Genomic DNA, 16,709 nt, shown 5'->3' with positions numbered 1-16,709 from the left:
TTCTGGAGTTTTATTTTGTTTCTGTCACTGGACCATGTTTCCCAGTTTCTTTGTATGCTTGTGATCTGTTGTTGAGATTTGGCCATTCAAAAAAAAAAAAAAAAAAAAAAAGAACAAAACAAAAACCAGCCTCCTCTCTCAGTCTTTATGGACTGGCTTTGTTCAGGGGAATACTTCACCAGTCAGCCCACCTAGAAGTTCGGAACCTCACCAACATTTTCTGGTGATATAGTCTCTGGACTTGAGTGTGTACTTTTAATTGTCTCAATTTCCATGAGCAGCTTGTCCTGAATTTCTTCCCAGAAGTGTATAATCTTTATCTCTCCCTGGCATCTTCATGTAAAACTGAAGAATTTCTGCAGCTCTGGTGTACTGTGACACTTGCCTACATTTTCAGTAACCTCCAAACTGCTGCCATTCCCATCAGTGTTCCACATCTGATGACACAGAAATCTATTCCTCAGGCAGCCCCAAGACAAGCCAGAATGTTGGACTCATAGTCTACTCTGATTTCCATCCCAAGGGAGGAGTCACTGTATTTACCCTAGTTGTACCTTACTGATCTGACTAGGGAGAGATCTGTCTGTGCACAGAATGCCATGAACTTTTTCTACCCTTTTCAATGGAATCCCATCTTATTTTTCTGTTGGCCTGGGTCCTACACCAATTCAGGTGGTCTCTAGAGTTCTCACAAAGGTGTACAGGTTCATATATTGTTGTTAACTTGCATTTCCATGGGGAATGAAGGCCTGGAGCTTAGTAGTCCACCATCTGCTGACATCACCTCCTCTATATTTGTCTTTTGAACCAGCCTCACATTCCATTTTTTTCTTGTAATATTCTTATCAGGCTTTGGTATGGGAGTAATGCTCATCTTAGAAGTTTGAGGTGTTCCTTCTCTTTGGTTTTTTTTTTTTTTTTTTTTTTTTTGGATGAGTTTGAGAAGAACTGGCATTAATTTTTCTTTAAATGTTTGGTAAAATTTACCAGTGAGTGCATTTGGTGTTGGGATTTTGCTTTTCATTTTTGTTTTCTCGTTTGTTTTTTGGTTGGGAGAGTTTGCATTACTGATTCAGTCTTTCTGCTGGTAATTGGACTGTTCAAATTTTCTGTTTCTCCTGGTTCAGTCTTGGTAGAATGTGTGTTTCTGAGAGTTTATCAACTTTTTCTAGGTTGTTCGGTTTGTTGGCATATAATCAGTAATCATTCATAGTAGCCTCTATGATCTTTTGTTTCTATGGTATCAGTTATAGTTTCTCCTCTTTCATTTGTAATTTTGTTTATTTGGGTTCTCTTTATTTCTTGGATACTGTAGCTAGAAATTTGTCAGTTTTGTTCATCTTTTCAAAAAACTAATTCATAGTTTTGTTAATCTCGTCTATTATTTTTCTGTTCTCTGTTATTTTTGCTCCAGTCTTTTATTTCCTTTCTGCTGCTAACTTTGGGCTTAGGTTATTCTTTTTTTTTTTTTTAATTTTAATTTAATTTTAAATTCCAGTATAGTTAATATACAGTGTTATATTAGTTTCAGGTGTACAATATAGTGATTCAGCACTTCCATACATCACCCTGTGCTCATCATAAGTGGCATGCCCTCCTTAATCCCCATCACCTATTTTACCCATCCTCCCACTCACCTCCCTTCTGGTAGCCATCAGTTTGTTCTCTGTAGTTGAGTCATTTCTTGGTTTTTCTCTCTCTCTCTCTCTTTTTCTTCCTTTGCTCATTTTTTGTTTCTTAAATTACACATGTGAATGAAATCATATAGTATTTGTCTTTCTCTGACTCACTTATTTCACTTAGCATTATATTCTAGCTCCATCCATGTTGTTGCAAATGGCAAGATTTCATTCTTTTTTATGGCTGAATAATATTCCATTGTGTATGTATGTATATACACCATTTTTTCTTTATCCATTCATCTATTCTTTTTATAGTTCCTTGAGGTGTAAAGTTAAGTTTTTTATTTGGGATCATTCTGTTTTCTTTATGTATGTGTTTATAGCATTAAGCGTCTCCTAGAAATCTTTTGCTGCAACTTAAATGTTTTGGTATGTTGTGTTCTCTTTTTCATTTGTTTCAAGATACTATTTATTTATTTATTTGGGAAAGAGAGCACACTAGTTGGGGGGGGCGGGGCACAGGGAAAGGGAGAGAGAGCATCTTAAGCAGGCTCCATACTCAGTGCAGAGCCTGACGTGGGGCTCAGTCTCACGATTCTGAGATCATGACCTGAGCCAAAATCAGGAGTTGAATGCTTAATCAACTGAGCCATCCAGGTGCCCCTCAAGATACTTTTCAATTTCCCCTTTAATCTTTTCTTTGATCCACTGGTTGTTAAGAGAATGTTGTTTCATAGTTAGTTCTTTATACATCTAGGACTTCACTGTCTAATACAGGGGACACTGGCCAAGCACATGTGACTGTTTTCATTAAAATTAATTAAAATTACATAAAATTAAAAACTCACTTTCTCAGGCACGCTAGCCATATATATCAGATGTTTAATAACCACGTGTGGCTCATGTCTACCATATTGGGCAGCATTGTTAGAAAATATTTATACTATTACAATAGGTTCTGTTGGGTCAACCAGGTGCAGTTTTGTCCCCCATGGGACACATGGCAATGTCTGGAAACATTTTTGATTTCCACAGTTAGGGGATTGGTGTTCTACTGGTATCTAGTGAGTAGAGGCCTGGAAAGCTAACATTCTGTAATACACAGGACAGCCCCACACAGCAAAGGCTCATCCAGCCCACATGCCAATAGCTCTGATGGTGAACAACTTTGCCCTACGATATATTTTGGTGTGAGGTAGAGAGCTCATTGTTTTTCCCTCTGATTAGCCAGTTGACTAGACACTATCTCCTGTGTGTACTCAATTCATCCCCTTCTGGTTGCTGGTGAACCTTAAGCTAGAGATGTCTTTTCCCTTAAATGGTGGAGAAGGTCCTATTGCCTTGCTAATTAAGATACAGTTTTTTAAAAATAAACTTCTGTTGTCTTACAGATTCTTTGACTCTGCACATATAGACAACTCTATGTTCCCAGTTCATCATGGCTTCAACTTCAAGGTAAGTGTGTTTGAAGAAAGGCTTTAGGCAAGTAATTACTCCTGTCTTTTTGAAAGGCCAGGCCCATGACATTTTTAGCCCATAGTCCAGCTGGCCTCACTAAACGTTTGGTGTCTAGGAAGGAAAAAGGAGGAAGAGGAGAAAAGAGAGATTGGAGAAAAGATGAGGCAGGCAAGGTAGTGTTTGTGGTATGGGTGTGGTTCTGTAGCGTCAGTGTCTACACTGTATTTAAAAATGTGATTTACTTTCCTCATTTATTGAGAGAGAGCACAAGTGGGAGGGGCAGAGAGAGAAGGAGAGCACACTCCAGGTTGAGCACAGAGCCTGATGTGGGGCCAAGTCTCACGACCCTGAGATCAGGACCCAAGCTAAAACCAACAGTTGGTCACTTAACTGACTGCGCCATCCAGGCTCCCCTTCCTCATCTTTTAACGCACAAGATGGTTGGTGTTGGGCTGCCTTAGTCCCTGCAAGCTTTGCCACTCAATGAGTCTTTTTTTTTTCAAGTTTTTATTTAAATTCTAGTTAGTTAACATATACTGTAATATTGGTTCAGGACTAGAATTTAGTGATTCATCACTTACCTATAACACCCAGTGCTCATCACAACAAGTACCCTCCTTAATACCATTACCCATTTAGCCCGTCCCCTGCCCACCTCCCCTCCAGCAAGCCTGTTTGTTCTCTATAATAAAGAATCTCTTGTGGTATACCTCCCCCTCTTTTTTTTAGTTCCTTCCCCTGTGTTCATCTGTTTCTTTTTTTTTCTCTTAAATTCCATAAATGAGTGAAATCATATGGTATTTGTCTTTCTCTGACTGACTTACTTTGCTTAGCATACATAATACCCTCTAGTTCCATTCACATCAATGCAGATGAGAAGATATCAGTCTTTTTTTTTTTTTTTAAGATTTTATTTATTTATTTGACAGAGAGAGACACAGTGAGAGAGGGAACACAAGCAAGGGGGAGTGGGAGAGGGAGAAGCAGGCTTCCTGCAGAGCAGAGAGCCCGATGCGGGACTCGATCCCAGGACCCTGGAACCATGACCTGAGCTGAAGGCAGACGCTTAACGACTGAGCCGCCCAGGTGCCCCAATATCAGTCTTTTTGATGGCTGAGTAAAATTCCATTGCATTCACTGCGTCTTCTTTATGCATCCGTCAGTCTGTGGACATTTGGACTCTTTTCATAGTTTTGCTATTGTTGATAGTGCTGCTATAAACATTGGGGTGCATGTGCCCCTTCAAATCAGTATTTTTGTATCCTTTGGGTAAATACCTAGTAGTGCAATTGCTGGATCATAGGGTATTACTATTTTTACTATTTGAGGAACCTCCATACTGTTTTCCAGAGTGGCTACACTAGTTTGCAGTCCCACCAACAGTTTAAGAGGGCTCCCCTTTCTCCGCATCCTTGCCAACATCTGTTTTTCCTGGTGGTGTTAATTTTAGCCATTCTGACAGGTGTGAGGAGGTATCTCATCCTGATTTTGAATTGTATTTCCTTGATGATGAGTGATGTTGAGCATCTTTTCATGTGTCTGTTAGCCATCTGGATGCCTTCTTTGGCATTCTATTCATGTCTTCTGCCCATTTCTTAATTGGATTATTTGGTTTGTGGGTATTAAGTTTGATAAGTTCTTTTTAGATTTTGGATACTAACCCTTTATCAGATATGTTATTTGTAGATATCTTCTCCCATTCCATAGGTTGCCTTTTAGTTTTATGGATTGTTTCCTTCACTGTGCAAAAGTCCCAATAGTTCAGTTTTGCTCTTCTTTCCCTTGCCTCTAACAACATATCTAGTAAGAAGTTGGTAAGGCAACTTCAAAGAGGTTGGTGCCTGTGTTTTTCTCTTAAGATTTTGATGGATTCCTGTCACATTTTGGTCCTTTATCCATTTTGAGTTTATTCTTGTGTATGGTGTAAGACAGTGGTTCAGTTTCTTCTCCATGTGACTGTCCAATTTTCCCAACACCATTTGTTGAAGAGACTTTCTTTTTCCCATTGGATATTCTTCCCTGCTTTGTTGAAGATTAGTTGACCATATAGGACTGCGCCCATTTCTGGGCTCTCTATTCTGTTCCATTGATCGATGTGTCTGTTTTTGTGCCAGTACCATGCTGTCTTGATGATGACAGCTTTGTAATAGAGCTTGAAGTCTGGAATTGTGATGTCACCAGCTTTGGTTTTGTTTTTCAAGATTACTTTGGCTATTTGGGATCTATTGTGGTTCCATACAAATTTTACTGTTGTTTGTTCTAGCTCTGTGGCAAATACCTCTGGTATTTTGATAGGGATTGCATTAAATATATAGTTTGCTTTAGGTAGTGTAGACATTTTCCCATTTGTTCTTTCAATCCATGAGCATGGAATGTTTTCCCATTTCTTTGTGTCTTCCTCAATTTCTTTCATAAGTGTTCTATAGTTTTCAGAGTACAGATCTTTTACCTCTTTGGTTAGGTGTATTCCTAGGTATGATTGTTTTGGTGCAATTGTAAATGGGATCAATTCCTTGATTTCTCTTTCTGCTGCTTCATTATTGGTATATAGAAATGCAAGAGATTTCTACATTGATTTTGTATCCTGCAACTTTACTGAATTTGTGTATCAGTTCTAGCAATTTTTTGCTGGAGTCTTTTGGGTTCTCTAAATAGAGTATCATGTTGTCTGCAAATAGTGAAAGTTTGACTTCTGTGTGGATTTGAATGCCTTTTGTTTCTTTTTGTTGTCTGATTGCTGAGGCTAGGACTTCTGATACTATTTTAAATAATAATGGTGAGAGTGGACATCCCTATTTTGTTCTTGACCCTGGAAGAAAAGCTCTATTTGTCCCCATTGAGGATGATATTAGTAAGTCTTTCATACATGGCCTTTATGATGTTGAGGTATGTGTCCTCTATCCCGACTTTGTGGAAGGTTTTTATGTTGTACTTTGTCAAATGCTTTTTCTGCATCTATTGAGAGGATCATATGGTTCTTACCTTTCTTTCATTAATGTGGTGTATCATGTTGATTGATTTGCAAATGTCAAACAATTCTTGTAAGCCCAGGAATAAATCTCATTTGATTGTGCTCAATGATTCTTTTAGTGTAGTGTTGGATTTAATTTTGCTAGTATGTTGTTGACTATTTTTGCATCCATGTTCATCAGGGATATTGGCCTCATCGGGATCTTTCTCTGGTTTTGGAATCAAGGTGATGCTGGCCTCATAGAATGAGTTTGGAAGGTTTTCTTCCATTTTTTTTTTTTTTGGAACAATTTGAGAAGAATAGGTATTAACTCTTCCTTAAAGGTTTGGTAGAATTTCCCTGAGAAACCATCTAGCCCTGACTTCCATCTGTTGGGAGATTTTTGATTACTGATTTACTTTATTTGCTGGTATGGGTCTGTTCACATTTTCTATTTCTTTCTGATTCACTTTTGGTAGTTTATATGTTTTTAGGAATTTATCCATTTCTTCCAGATTGCCCAGTGTATTGGCATATTAGTTTTCATAATATTCTCATAATTGTTTGTACTTCTGTGGTATTGGTTGCAATCTCTCCTCTTGGATTTGTGATTTTATTTATTTGGGTCCTTTCTCTCTCTCTCTATTTTTTCTTTTTTTGTAAGTCTGGCTAGGGGATTATCAATCTTATTAATTCTTTCAAAGAACCAGCTCCTAGTTTCACTGATTTGTTCTGGGTTTTTTTTGTTTTTGTATCATTTATTTGTGCTCTAATCTTTCTTATTTCCCTTCTTCTGCTTCCTTTGGTCATTATTTACTGTTCCTTTTCTAGCTCCTTTAGGTGTAAGGTTAGGTTGTACATTTGAGACTTTTCTTACTTCTTGAGGTAGGCCTGTGTTGCAGTATACTTCTCTCTTAGGACTGCTTATGCTACATGCCACAGATTTTGGCCTGTCCTATTTTCATTTGCTTCCATGTATTTTTTTTATTTCTTTAATTTTCTGATTCACCCATTCATTCTTTAGTATGGTGTTTTTTAACCTCCATATGTATGTGGTTTTTCCATACTTTTTCTTGTGGTTGACTTCAGGTTTCATAGCATTGTGGTGAGAAAATATGCATGGTATGATCTCAGTCTTTTTGTATTTATTGAGGCCTTGTTTGTGACCCAGCGTGTGATCTCTTCTGGAGAATGTTCCATGTGCACTCAAAAAGAATGTGTATCCTGGTGCTTTCGGATGAAATGTTCTGAATCTATCTGTTAACTCCATCTGGTCCAGTTTTTTTTTTTTAAGATTTTATTTATTTGACAGAGACACAGTGAGAGAGGGAACGCAAGCAGGGAGAGTGGGAGAGGGAGAAGCAGGCTTCCTGCAGAGCAGGGAGCCCGATGCGGGGCTTGATCCCAGGACCCTGGGACCATGACCTGAGCCGAAGGCAGACGCTTAACCACTGAGCCATGCAGGTGCCTCTGGTCCAGTTTGTTTTTAAAGCCATTGTTTCCTTGTTGATTTTCTGCTTATATGATCTGTCTATTGCTGTAAGTGGAGTGTTAAAGTCCCTTAATATTACTGTATTATTGATGACTTTCGTTAAGTTTGTTATTAATTGATTTTTATATTTGGGTACTCCAATTTTGGGGGCATAAATATATACAATTGTTAGATGTTCTTGTTGGATAGACCCCTTTATTATAGTGTCCTTTTATATCTCTTGTTACAGTCTTTAGTTTAAAATCTAGTTTGTCTGATATAAGTGTGGCTACTCTGGCTTTCTTTTGTTGTTCATTAGCATGATAGATGGTTCTCCATCCCCTCATTTTCAATATACAAGTGTCTTTAAGTCTAAAGTGAGTTTCTTGTAGGCAGCATAGAGATGGATCTTGTTTTTTTTAAGATTTTATTTATTTATTTGACAGAGAGAGACACAGTGAGAGAGGGAACACAAGCAGGGGGAGTGGGAGAGGGGGAAGCAGGGAGCCCAATGTGGGGCTCGATCCCAGGACCCTGGGATCATGACCTGAGCCGAAGGCAGACACTTAACTGACTGAGCCGCCCAGGGGGCCCCTGGATCTAGCCTTTTTAACAAGGAGACTACAGCACACCGACTTAAGACTCACCACACACTGCACAAGGGTCAAACACGCCTCACTGAAGGTAGGGTGAAACTCTGCAGAGAACTGACCTGAGGGAAAGAGCAGCCAAAACAGAGCAGCAGAGTGCACAGAGCATACACCAGAAACACTTCCCACAGTGCCAGGCCCTGGTCAGTATATGTCCTCTTCTTCGTCTTTTTTTTTTTTAATGACCTCTTCTTAATAAGCTCATTACTCTCATGAGGAGGAAACATAAAGGCTTTCCTATAACACATGGAAGGCAGAGACTTAGGCAAAATGCCAAGAGGGAAGAATTCATCCCAAAAGAAAGAACAAGAAAAGGTCTGAGCCAGGGATCTATTCAAAACAGATATAAGTAATATACCTGACCCAGATTTTAAAACAACAATCATAAGGATACTAACTGGGCTTGAAAAAAGTATACGACACCAGAGAGTCCCTTACCATGGGGATAAGACCTAAAAACTAGTCAGTGTGAAATAAAAAGTGCTATAACCGAGATGCAAAACCGAATGGATGTAATGACCACAAGGATGGAAGAAGCAGAAGAATGAATAAGTGATATAAAAAATAAAATTATGGAAAATAATGAAGCTGAAAAGAAGAGAGAAAGAAAAATATTACATCACAAATGTAGGCTTAGGCAACTCAGCGACATCATAAAGCATAACAACATTCATATCATAGAAGTCCCAGAAGAAGAAGAAGAGAGAAATGGGGCAGAAGGTTTACTTAAGGAAATTATAGCTGAAAAACCTCCCTAATCTGGTGAAGGAAACAGACATCCAAATCCAAGAGGCACAGAGAACTCCGACCAAAATCGACAAAAATAGGGCAACACCAAGACATATTGTAGTAAAATTTGCAAAATATAGAGATAAGGAAAACATCCTGAGAGCATCAAGGGAAAAGAAATCCCTAAATTACAAGGGAAGACAAATAAGGTTAGCAGCAGATCTCTCCACAGAAACTTAACAGGCCAGAAGGGTGATGCATGACATAGTCAACGTGTTGAACAGGAAAAATCTGCAGCCAAAAATACTTGATCCAGCAAGGCTATCATTCAGAATAGGAGGAGAGGTAAAGAGTTTCTTAGACAAACAAAAACTAAACGAGTTCATAACCACTAAATCAGCCCTGCAAGAAATTAAAGGGGACCCTTTGAGAGGGAAAGAAAGACCACAAGCCAACGAAGACAGGAAAGGAACAGAGAAAATCTACAGGAACAGTGACTTTACAAGTAACACAAAGGCAAATTCATATCCGTACTCACTATGAATGTAAACAAACTAAATGCTCCATCAGTAGACACAGGGTATCAGAATGGATAAAAAAACAAGATCCAGGGGCGCCTGGGTGGCTCAGTGGTTAAGCGTCTGCCTTCGGCTCAGGTCATGATCCCAGGGTCCTGGGATCGAGCCCCACGTCGGGCTCCCTGCTCCTAGGGAAGCCTGCTTCTCCCTCTGCCCCTCCCCCTGCTTGTGCTCCCCTCCCCCTCAAATAAATAAACAGAATCTTTAAAAAACAAAAAAGGCTGGAACCAGTATGTGCCAGAGCTGGTTTTTGTATCACTCTATGGTTGGTAGACTTGGGTGTGGGGAGTTTGAGCTGGTTTCCTGGGGAAGAGGCCCAGCTGCCGCTCTGGCTCTCCGTCACACTTGCCCTAGTGAAGAAGCACCTGCACAGTTTAAGAGGGTGGGCCTTGGTATAAACATCTGAAGCCCCCACTGTGTGCGCTGTCCAGCTCACTGAAGTCTGTCAGTGCTGACTGGGGCGGGTGGGGGAGGCAGATTAAAATGGCGTCACCCCACTCTGTTCCCTGGAGAGGCGAGTCGTGCCCACTGCTATCCAGGAAGCCCTCACAGAAGAGAGAACCGTCTCCCCTCATTTGTCCCCAGCTTCCCTCAGATGCCTACCTTCACCCTGTGTCCGAGCTGTTTGCCCACCCAGTGGCACAGTGCTCCTGTTTCATCTCATGCATGCTGGCTGGGTTTCAGAACTGCAGATTTTAGGGATCCAGTGCATCATGGACCTGCACTAATCCTCTGGGGGAGTGCCTAGCCACACTGTGGCTGGTGCCGCTTTGTCCCTGAAGGGCAGTCACCCAAACACACAGGGGCTTGGAGTTCATGGTAAAGCACAGCAAAAAAGCCGATGTCCAGGTTAGCTGTACTCAGCAGCTGCCTGTGCTCCTACGAGAATGGGCAGGGCGGCTCAGTGGTGTCTGCTGGCTCTTTTGTCCCTGGAGGGGCAGTGCCGCCTCTCCAAAAAGAGCATCTGTCTCTCCCAGTGGGACCCATGGGATCCTCAGACCACTCTTCTGCTCCTGGGCTTCTGCCCCTGGGCTTCTGCCCCCTTCTCCACAGGGACACCTCTCTGCTGGCCAGGCTCCACCCATGGTGATGGCACTTCCAGAACTTCAGACTTTGAGCTCCACTGCTTCTAAGAGCTTGTTGTAGTCAGCCCCTCTTGTTTTCTTCCCTCAGTGGTTTTGGGGACAAGTTTTTCTTGTGCAGTGCCCTCTGCACGTACTCCCTCACGTACTCTCGCTCTCTCTCCTCACTCCCTGATCAGGGCTCCCTCCCCTCCCCACACCCACGATTCTTTCCTCCCCCAAATCCTGTCTCCACACCTCCTACCTTCCACATTGTAGCCTCTTTTCTCCGTCTAGCTGTGCACTTTACTCTTTCAAGTCCTCAGATCGATTTCCTCGGTGTTCAGAATGATTTGCTATTTATCGAGCTGCGTTCGAGGCACGAGGAAAGCGTAGGGTCCCCCTACTCCTCCTTCATCTTAACTCCTCCTGCCCTTCCCCAGGCCTCTGAACAGCCATGTACAGAAGGTGTTTGGAGGCCGCAGTGCAAACAGCAGCTCAGGTAGTGAGACTGGTGTGCGGGCCTGAGCCCTGTGCCAGCCCGGATCTGCTGCTACAAACCAGGAGAGGCTGGGGGACTTGTGACGATGGCTACTGTCCCCCGAGAACCACTCAGTCTGAGGTCTGTGGGAAAGGCTGCAGGTTTTCTCTCCCTTCCTGGCCCACACAGAGCATGAGAATCACCTTACTTCCGCTGAGGTCAGACCTCCTGTGCCCAGCTTCTGGCAGAGGTTGATGGAGTCAGTGTCCAGGATGTGAGGCTGGAGTGAGTGTGTAATGCGGTCTGGACTCCAGAGTCCAAGGGCAGGTCTGCAGAGAAATCAGCTCTGTGGTGAAGCCTGTGTCCTCCCTCCAGCTTGAAGTTCTTCTCACGAGGAGGTTGGTCTGGAGTGGCCCAGGGCAGTGGGATACCCCCTCCCCTGCCCCGTCCGTCCTCACAACCAGAGTGATAGGCCCCAGCGCCGGGTTCCATCCACTCTAGAGGGCTTCCTGGGCCAGCTGAACACGACTGAGTGTCCTGACGAGGGTCTCTAGAGCCCTGGGGGCTGGGCTCTGCTCTGCTCCTCTTACTACCGTGAAAGCCTCCTTGCTGTTTATAGATAGCAAGTCCCTTCAGGCTCAGGGCCTTGTACCTGCAGTTCTTCCTCTCTGCCTGGGACACCCTGTCTCTAGCCTTACTCTCTTTTTCAGGCCACCCACGTTGTGAGCCTTCACTCATCGTCCATGTAAAAATAGCAACTCCAGTCCTACTCTTTCACCATATTCTCTGTCCCTTATCCAGGATGGTGCCTTTCACAGCCTGATGCCATCCTGCATAGCTACTTATTTCTTGAACTGTCCTCTCCCTCCTCCAGTTAGAACCGTTGCTGTGCGGGTCAGGAGTGGAGGGTGCCCACTGCCAGTCCCTGGGAAGTACCTCCTTGTGGTTGGTGCTCATGAAATACAAGTGTCTCCTGACATCCAGTTAGCTCCCCCCTGCACAGGGAGAGTTAGGATAGCAGGGGTTTCCATGTTTCTGGAGTCTGTTTGGCTTCTGACTTGCAGCTAGGATATAGTAAGATGTCTGATATCGAGGGACCCATCTGAAAATCTGTCTGAATCTGTTCGGGTCCTGAATTGGGGTACTGAGAGTTCAACTAGGGAGAGTTTGAGAACTTGGGAAAGAGGAAACTTCTAATTGATAAATTAATAAGGCAAAGGGAAGACCCAGGTAAGACTGAGGGATGAAAGTAGAGCTGCTGGGGCCACTGAGTCAGGGGACATCCATGGGTGTGACTTCAGCAGCCCAGGCTCCCTGGCAGTGGTTACTGGTACCTGGGGGATGACAGTGGCACCTGGATTTATCCCTAGAGGTGATCCTCTATTCAAAACACTTCAAGAAGGAAAGAAGAATGGAATGTCTCCTTAGAATGCCTCCCCTTAAAATACTTTTGCACTTTGAAAGAGCAGTCTGTGCTGGCCTGCCAAATTCCCTCACCTGGCCCTGGGCCTGGTGGTGCTGCATCCGAGATGCCGTTCAGGCTCAGGTATTCTGCAGTGGGAGTGCCTCCTCGCAGAGTTTTTAACAGAGTCCTTTAACACAGTTTTCTGCTGACACACCGTCCCCTGTGTGGCCTCTCCACATTTTGCTTCCTGTCTTTGCAGCACCTTCACCGTTGGGAGAGGTGCCGGTTCGAAGCCAAAGTCTACGAAGCTGCTGGAGGTTCTGAATGCACTGGAGGAGGAGTCCAGCCACAGCAGGGAGGAGATCTTTATTGCGCCGCCTGACAATGCCTCAGGGGACTTCACTGATGAGGACTCAGGTGATGAAGATGGCCGGCGAGGCTCCCACCTGCCCGGGAGTGTCCTGCACGCTTCTGTGGTGCCCGAGGACTCTGGCACCGAGGAGGAAGAGGAAGATGAGCTGCAGCTGCAGCCGGCCATGAAGAGGCAGAAGGCAGTAGCGGAACCTCAGCGTATTTGGACCAAAAGAGATATCCGACCCAACTTCAGCAGTTGGACTGCATCAGATCCTCATATAGAGGATCTCAAAAGCCAGGAACTGAGTCCTGTAGGCCTCTTCGAGTTGTTTTTTGATGAAGGAACAATTAATTTCATTGTTAATGAAACCAATCGTTACGCTTGGCAGAAAAATGTCAACCTCGGGCTCACAGCCCAGGAATTAAAGTGTGTTTTGGGCATTTTGATTTTAAGTGGGTATATATCCTATCCGAGGAGAAGGATGTTTTGGGAAACATCCCCTGATTCACATCACCATCTTGTGGCTGATGCAATTAGAAGGGACAGATTTGAACTGATCTTCTCGTACCTGCATTTTGCAGATAACACGGAGCTGGATGAAAGTGATAGGTTCGCCAAAGTCAGGCCTCTCATTGTCCGGATGAATTGCAATTTCCAGAAGCACGCACCCTTGGAAGAATTCTACAGCTTCGGTGAGTCCATGTGTGAGTACTTTGGGCACCGGGGATCCAGGCAGCTGCGTGCAGGAAAGCCCATGCGGCTGGGCTACAAGATCTGGTGTGGGACAACCAGCAGGGGCTACCTGGTGTGGTTTGAGCCCTCCCAGGGCACGCTGTTCACCAAATCACACGGGGGCCTGGACCTAGGAGGCAGTATGGTGGTCAGGTTTGTGGATGCGCTTCAGGAGCGTGGCTGTCTGCCATACCACATATTCTTTGACAAGGTTTTTACGAGTGTCAAACTCATGTCCATTTTGAGGAAAAAGGGGGTGAAGGCCACAGGAACCGTTCGTGAGTACAGGACTGAGCGATGTCCCCTCAAAGATCCCAAGGAGCTTAAGAAAATGAAGAGGGGCTCATTTGATTATAAAGTGGATGAGAGTGAGGAGGTTATTGTGTGCCGCTGGTACGACGGCAGTGCGGTCACCGTCTGCTCCAATGCTGTGGGCGTAGAGCCCGTGGGGCTGGCTGGCCATCATTCCGGAACCGCCAAGACGCGGGCCCAGGTCCATCAGCCGTCCCTAGTGAAGCTGTACCAGGAGAAGGGGGGCGGTGTCCGTCGGATGGACCAGAACATGGCTAAGTACAAGGTGAAGATCCGGGGCATGAAGTGGTACTCCAGCTTCATTGGCTATGTCGTCGATGCCGCCCTCAATAATGCCTGGCAGCTGCACAGGACCTGCAGCCACGACGCCCAGGTGGACCTCCTGGCCTTCCGGAGGTATGTGGCCTGCGTGTACCTGGAGAGCAATGCCGACATGTCCTCCCAAGGGAGGCGAAGCAGGCGGCTAGAAACTGAGAGCCGCTTTGACATGATCGGGCACTGGATAGTCCACCAGGACAAGAGGACCCGGTGTGCCCTCTGCCACTCACAGACCAACACCCGCTGTGAGAAATGCCAGAAGGGCGTCCATGCCAAGTGCTTCAGGGAGTACCATATCCGGTGATGCACAGTGGGCAGAGGGAGCCCTGCAGACACTTGGCTTCTGAGATGTTAACAGCTAATTACATACAGTGCGTGGAGCACTTGGTTTTATCTCAGGAAAAAGAGACCTGAATCCCTAACGATTTGCTTTTGTACTCCCCTCCCCCATCTCCATTACAGTTATCTTTTTGTTGTCTTCTGTGATGCCTGCATGTAACATAAATTAATATTTATATTGGTAATTATAGATGTTTATAAATCTCTAGATTATACTGTTCTTTATTTCAATGATGGGCCCCTTTTTATTCAAGTAAAAATCTTGCTTTGGGTTTTACCTGAGTCCTAGTAAAGAAAATCAAACAGAGCCAAAAACTTAGAGAAACTTTCGTGAATACTAAGAAAAGTTTTATAATTGTGTGCTATTGTTTATAATCTAAGATAGGGCAATAGTATATAAGTATGGTATTAATATGATGAAGGATATTTTATCATATTTATTTCACTTTAACACTAGCAATCTGTCCAAGGATAGATAATCTGCCTTGTATTTACCCAAAGGGCTACCTTTGTAGAGTTCGTATTTTCTTGATAAAAATATTTTCCTAATTCAAGTATATCCTTACGGAATCCATTCTTATAACTAGTGTGAGATAGGAATCTGTCCCCCCACCCCCAAAACAGTGGTTTGCATCATTTATAAAAATATATGTGTATTTCCCCACTGATTTAAATTCTACCTATATGAATTCCTGAAATTTGGGGTTAAGTATTGAAACATAGAAAATACTTTATGTTGGAAAATAGTAGAATATACTCCAGAAGAATAAAAGAAATATATGTAAAAATTTGGACCTATCAAAAATCAAAGAAAGCATGTTGAGTGTCTTCTTTATTTGGGAAAGAACTTTCTACAACAGCACATATTTAAGAGGGGGCACATCAGTATATTCAGTTGTCCAAACTAACATTGACATTCATTACCAAAGTTAAAAAGCAAATAGAGAAAATATATTCTAAATTATTACATTTAGGAGTACCTGAGTCAGTGGCCCAGTCAGTTAAGTGTCTGCCTTCGGCTCAGGTCATGAACCCAAGGTCCTGAGATGGAGCACTGCATTGGGCTCCCTGCTCAGTGGGGAGCATGCTTCTCCTCTCCCTCTGCCTCCTGCTTGTAGCGCTCTCTCAAATAAATAGATAATCTTTAAAAAAAATAAATTATTACATGTATGGTAATATCCTCAGGAAATAAAAGATCACATACACGCAGATGGCAAGGGTAAAATGTACAATGATCGAAAAATGATGGAAGATAAAAACAAATGAATAGTCAATATATGTAAGAGGCTCCACTCTGTTGGCAATAAAATTCAAATAAAAGCAATACTAGATATCTTTTTTTTTTTTTTTACCAAATACATTTGTTATTTATACACCATTGCTGTTGGTGTGGGTGTAGAAAGGTGGCAAACTCATGCAGTACCTGAGGGGGTGTAAATCTGTACATCATTTCTGAAGGCAATTTGATCTATCAAAAATCTTCAAACCCATTCATTACCATAAAGTAAAGCAGATGTTTAGTCCATAGTGATGTTTTTAAAAGGAGGGAGGAAGGACAGGTCCTTTCTTCAGTAGAATCCCAGTTAGTGTTCCCCTTCCTGGACTACATTTGGAAGAGGGTATATTGCCTCTCCAAGGACAAAAGACCCTGCAGGTGCCAGCAAATGGCCTTTATCAGCAGGGGACAGAGGTACGTGCAGAGGGTGGATAACCTGGTTGCTGCTTTTTGCTTTTTTTTTTTTTTTTTAAGATTTTATTTGGGGCACCCGGGTGGCTCAGTTGGTTAAGTGTCTGCCTTTGGCTCAGGTCATGATCCCAGTGCCCTGGGATCGACCCCTGCATCGGGGGGGTCCCTGCTCAGCAGGGAGTCTGCTGCTGCCTCTGCCTGCCTGTCTGCCTACTTGTGATCATTCTCTCTCAAATAAATAAATAAAATTAAAAAGATATTATTTCTTTGAGAGCATACATGAGAGCAGGGGGAGGGGCAAATGGAGAGGGAGAAGCAGAGTCCCTGCTGAGCAGAGAGCCCGATGCAAGACTCGATCCCAGGACCCTGAGATCATGACCTGAGCAGAAGGCAGACGCTTAATGACTGAGCCACCCAGGCGCCCCTGCTTTTCCGCTTCTACACCATACATCACGCTGAGCAGGTGTGGGGCTATTTTTCTGGGACTATTTTTCTGGGCTATTTTTATCTGTCTGGGACACCAGACGGTGCAGCGAGGCTCTACTCTGGAGAGGGTGTGGA

At 43.4% G+C, this 16,709-nt stretch overlaps 1 protein-coding gene across 1 annotated transcript in view; it reads left to right on the top strand.

The window, feature by feature from the left end:
- The window catches only part of PGBD2 (piggyBac transposable element derived 2), a 33,017-nt gene extending 17,742 nt beyond the window's left edge, over positions 1 to 15,275 (top strand). Inside the window, exons 2-3 of the mRNA XM_035029441.1 lie at positions 3,014 to 3,077; positions 12,665 to 15,275. Coding sequence (XP_034885332.1) covers positions 3,061 to 3,077; positions 12,665 to 14,426 — 1,779 coding nt within the window. The 5' untranslated portion in view covers positions 3,014 to 3,060 and the 3' untranslated portion in view covers positions 14,427 to 15,275. The remainder of the gene's footprint in view (positions 1 to 3,013; positions 3,078 to 12,664) is intronic.
- The last annotated feature ends 1,434 nt before the right edge of the window (positions 15,276 to 16,709 follow it).

This window comes from Mirounga leonina, unplaced genomic scaffold (genome assembly GCF_011800145.1).
Source record: "Mirounga leonina isolate KUSES-001 unplaced genomic scaffold, KU_Mleo_1.0 Mir_239, whole genome shotgun sequence".
Lineage (NCBI taxonomy): Eukaryota > Metazoa > Chordata > Mammalia > Carnivora > Phocidae > Mirounga > Mirounga leonina.
The sequence above is the reverse complement of the archived record's forward strand: the minus strand, read 5'-3'. Positions and strand labels throughout refer to the sequence as shown.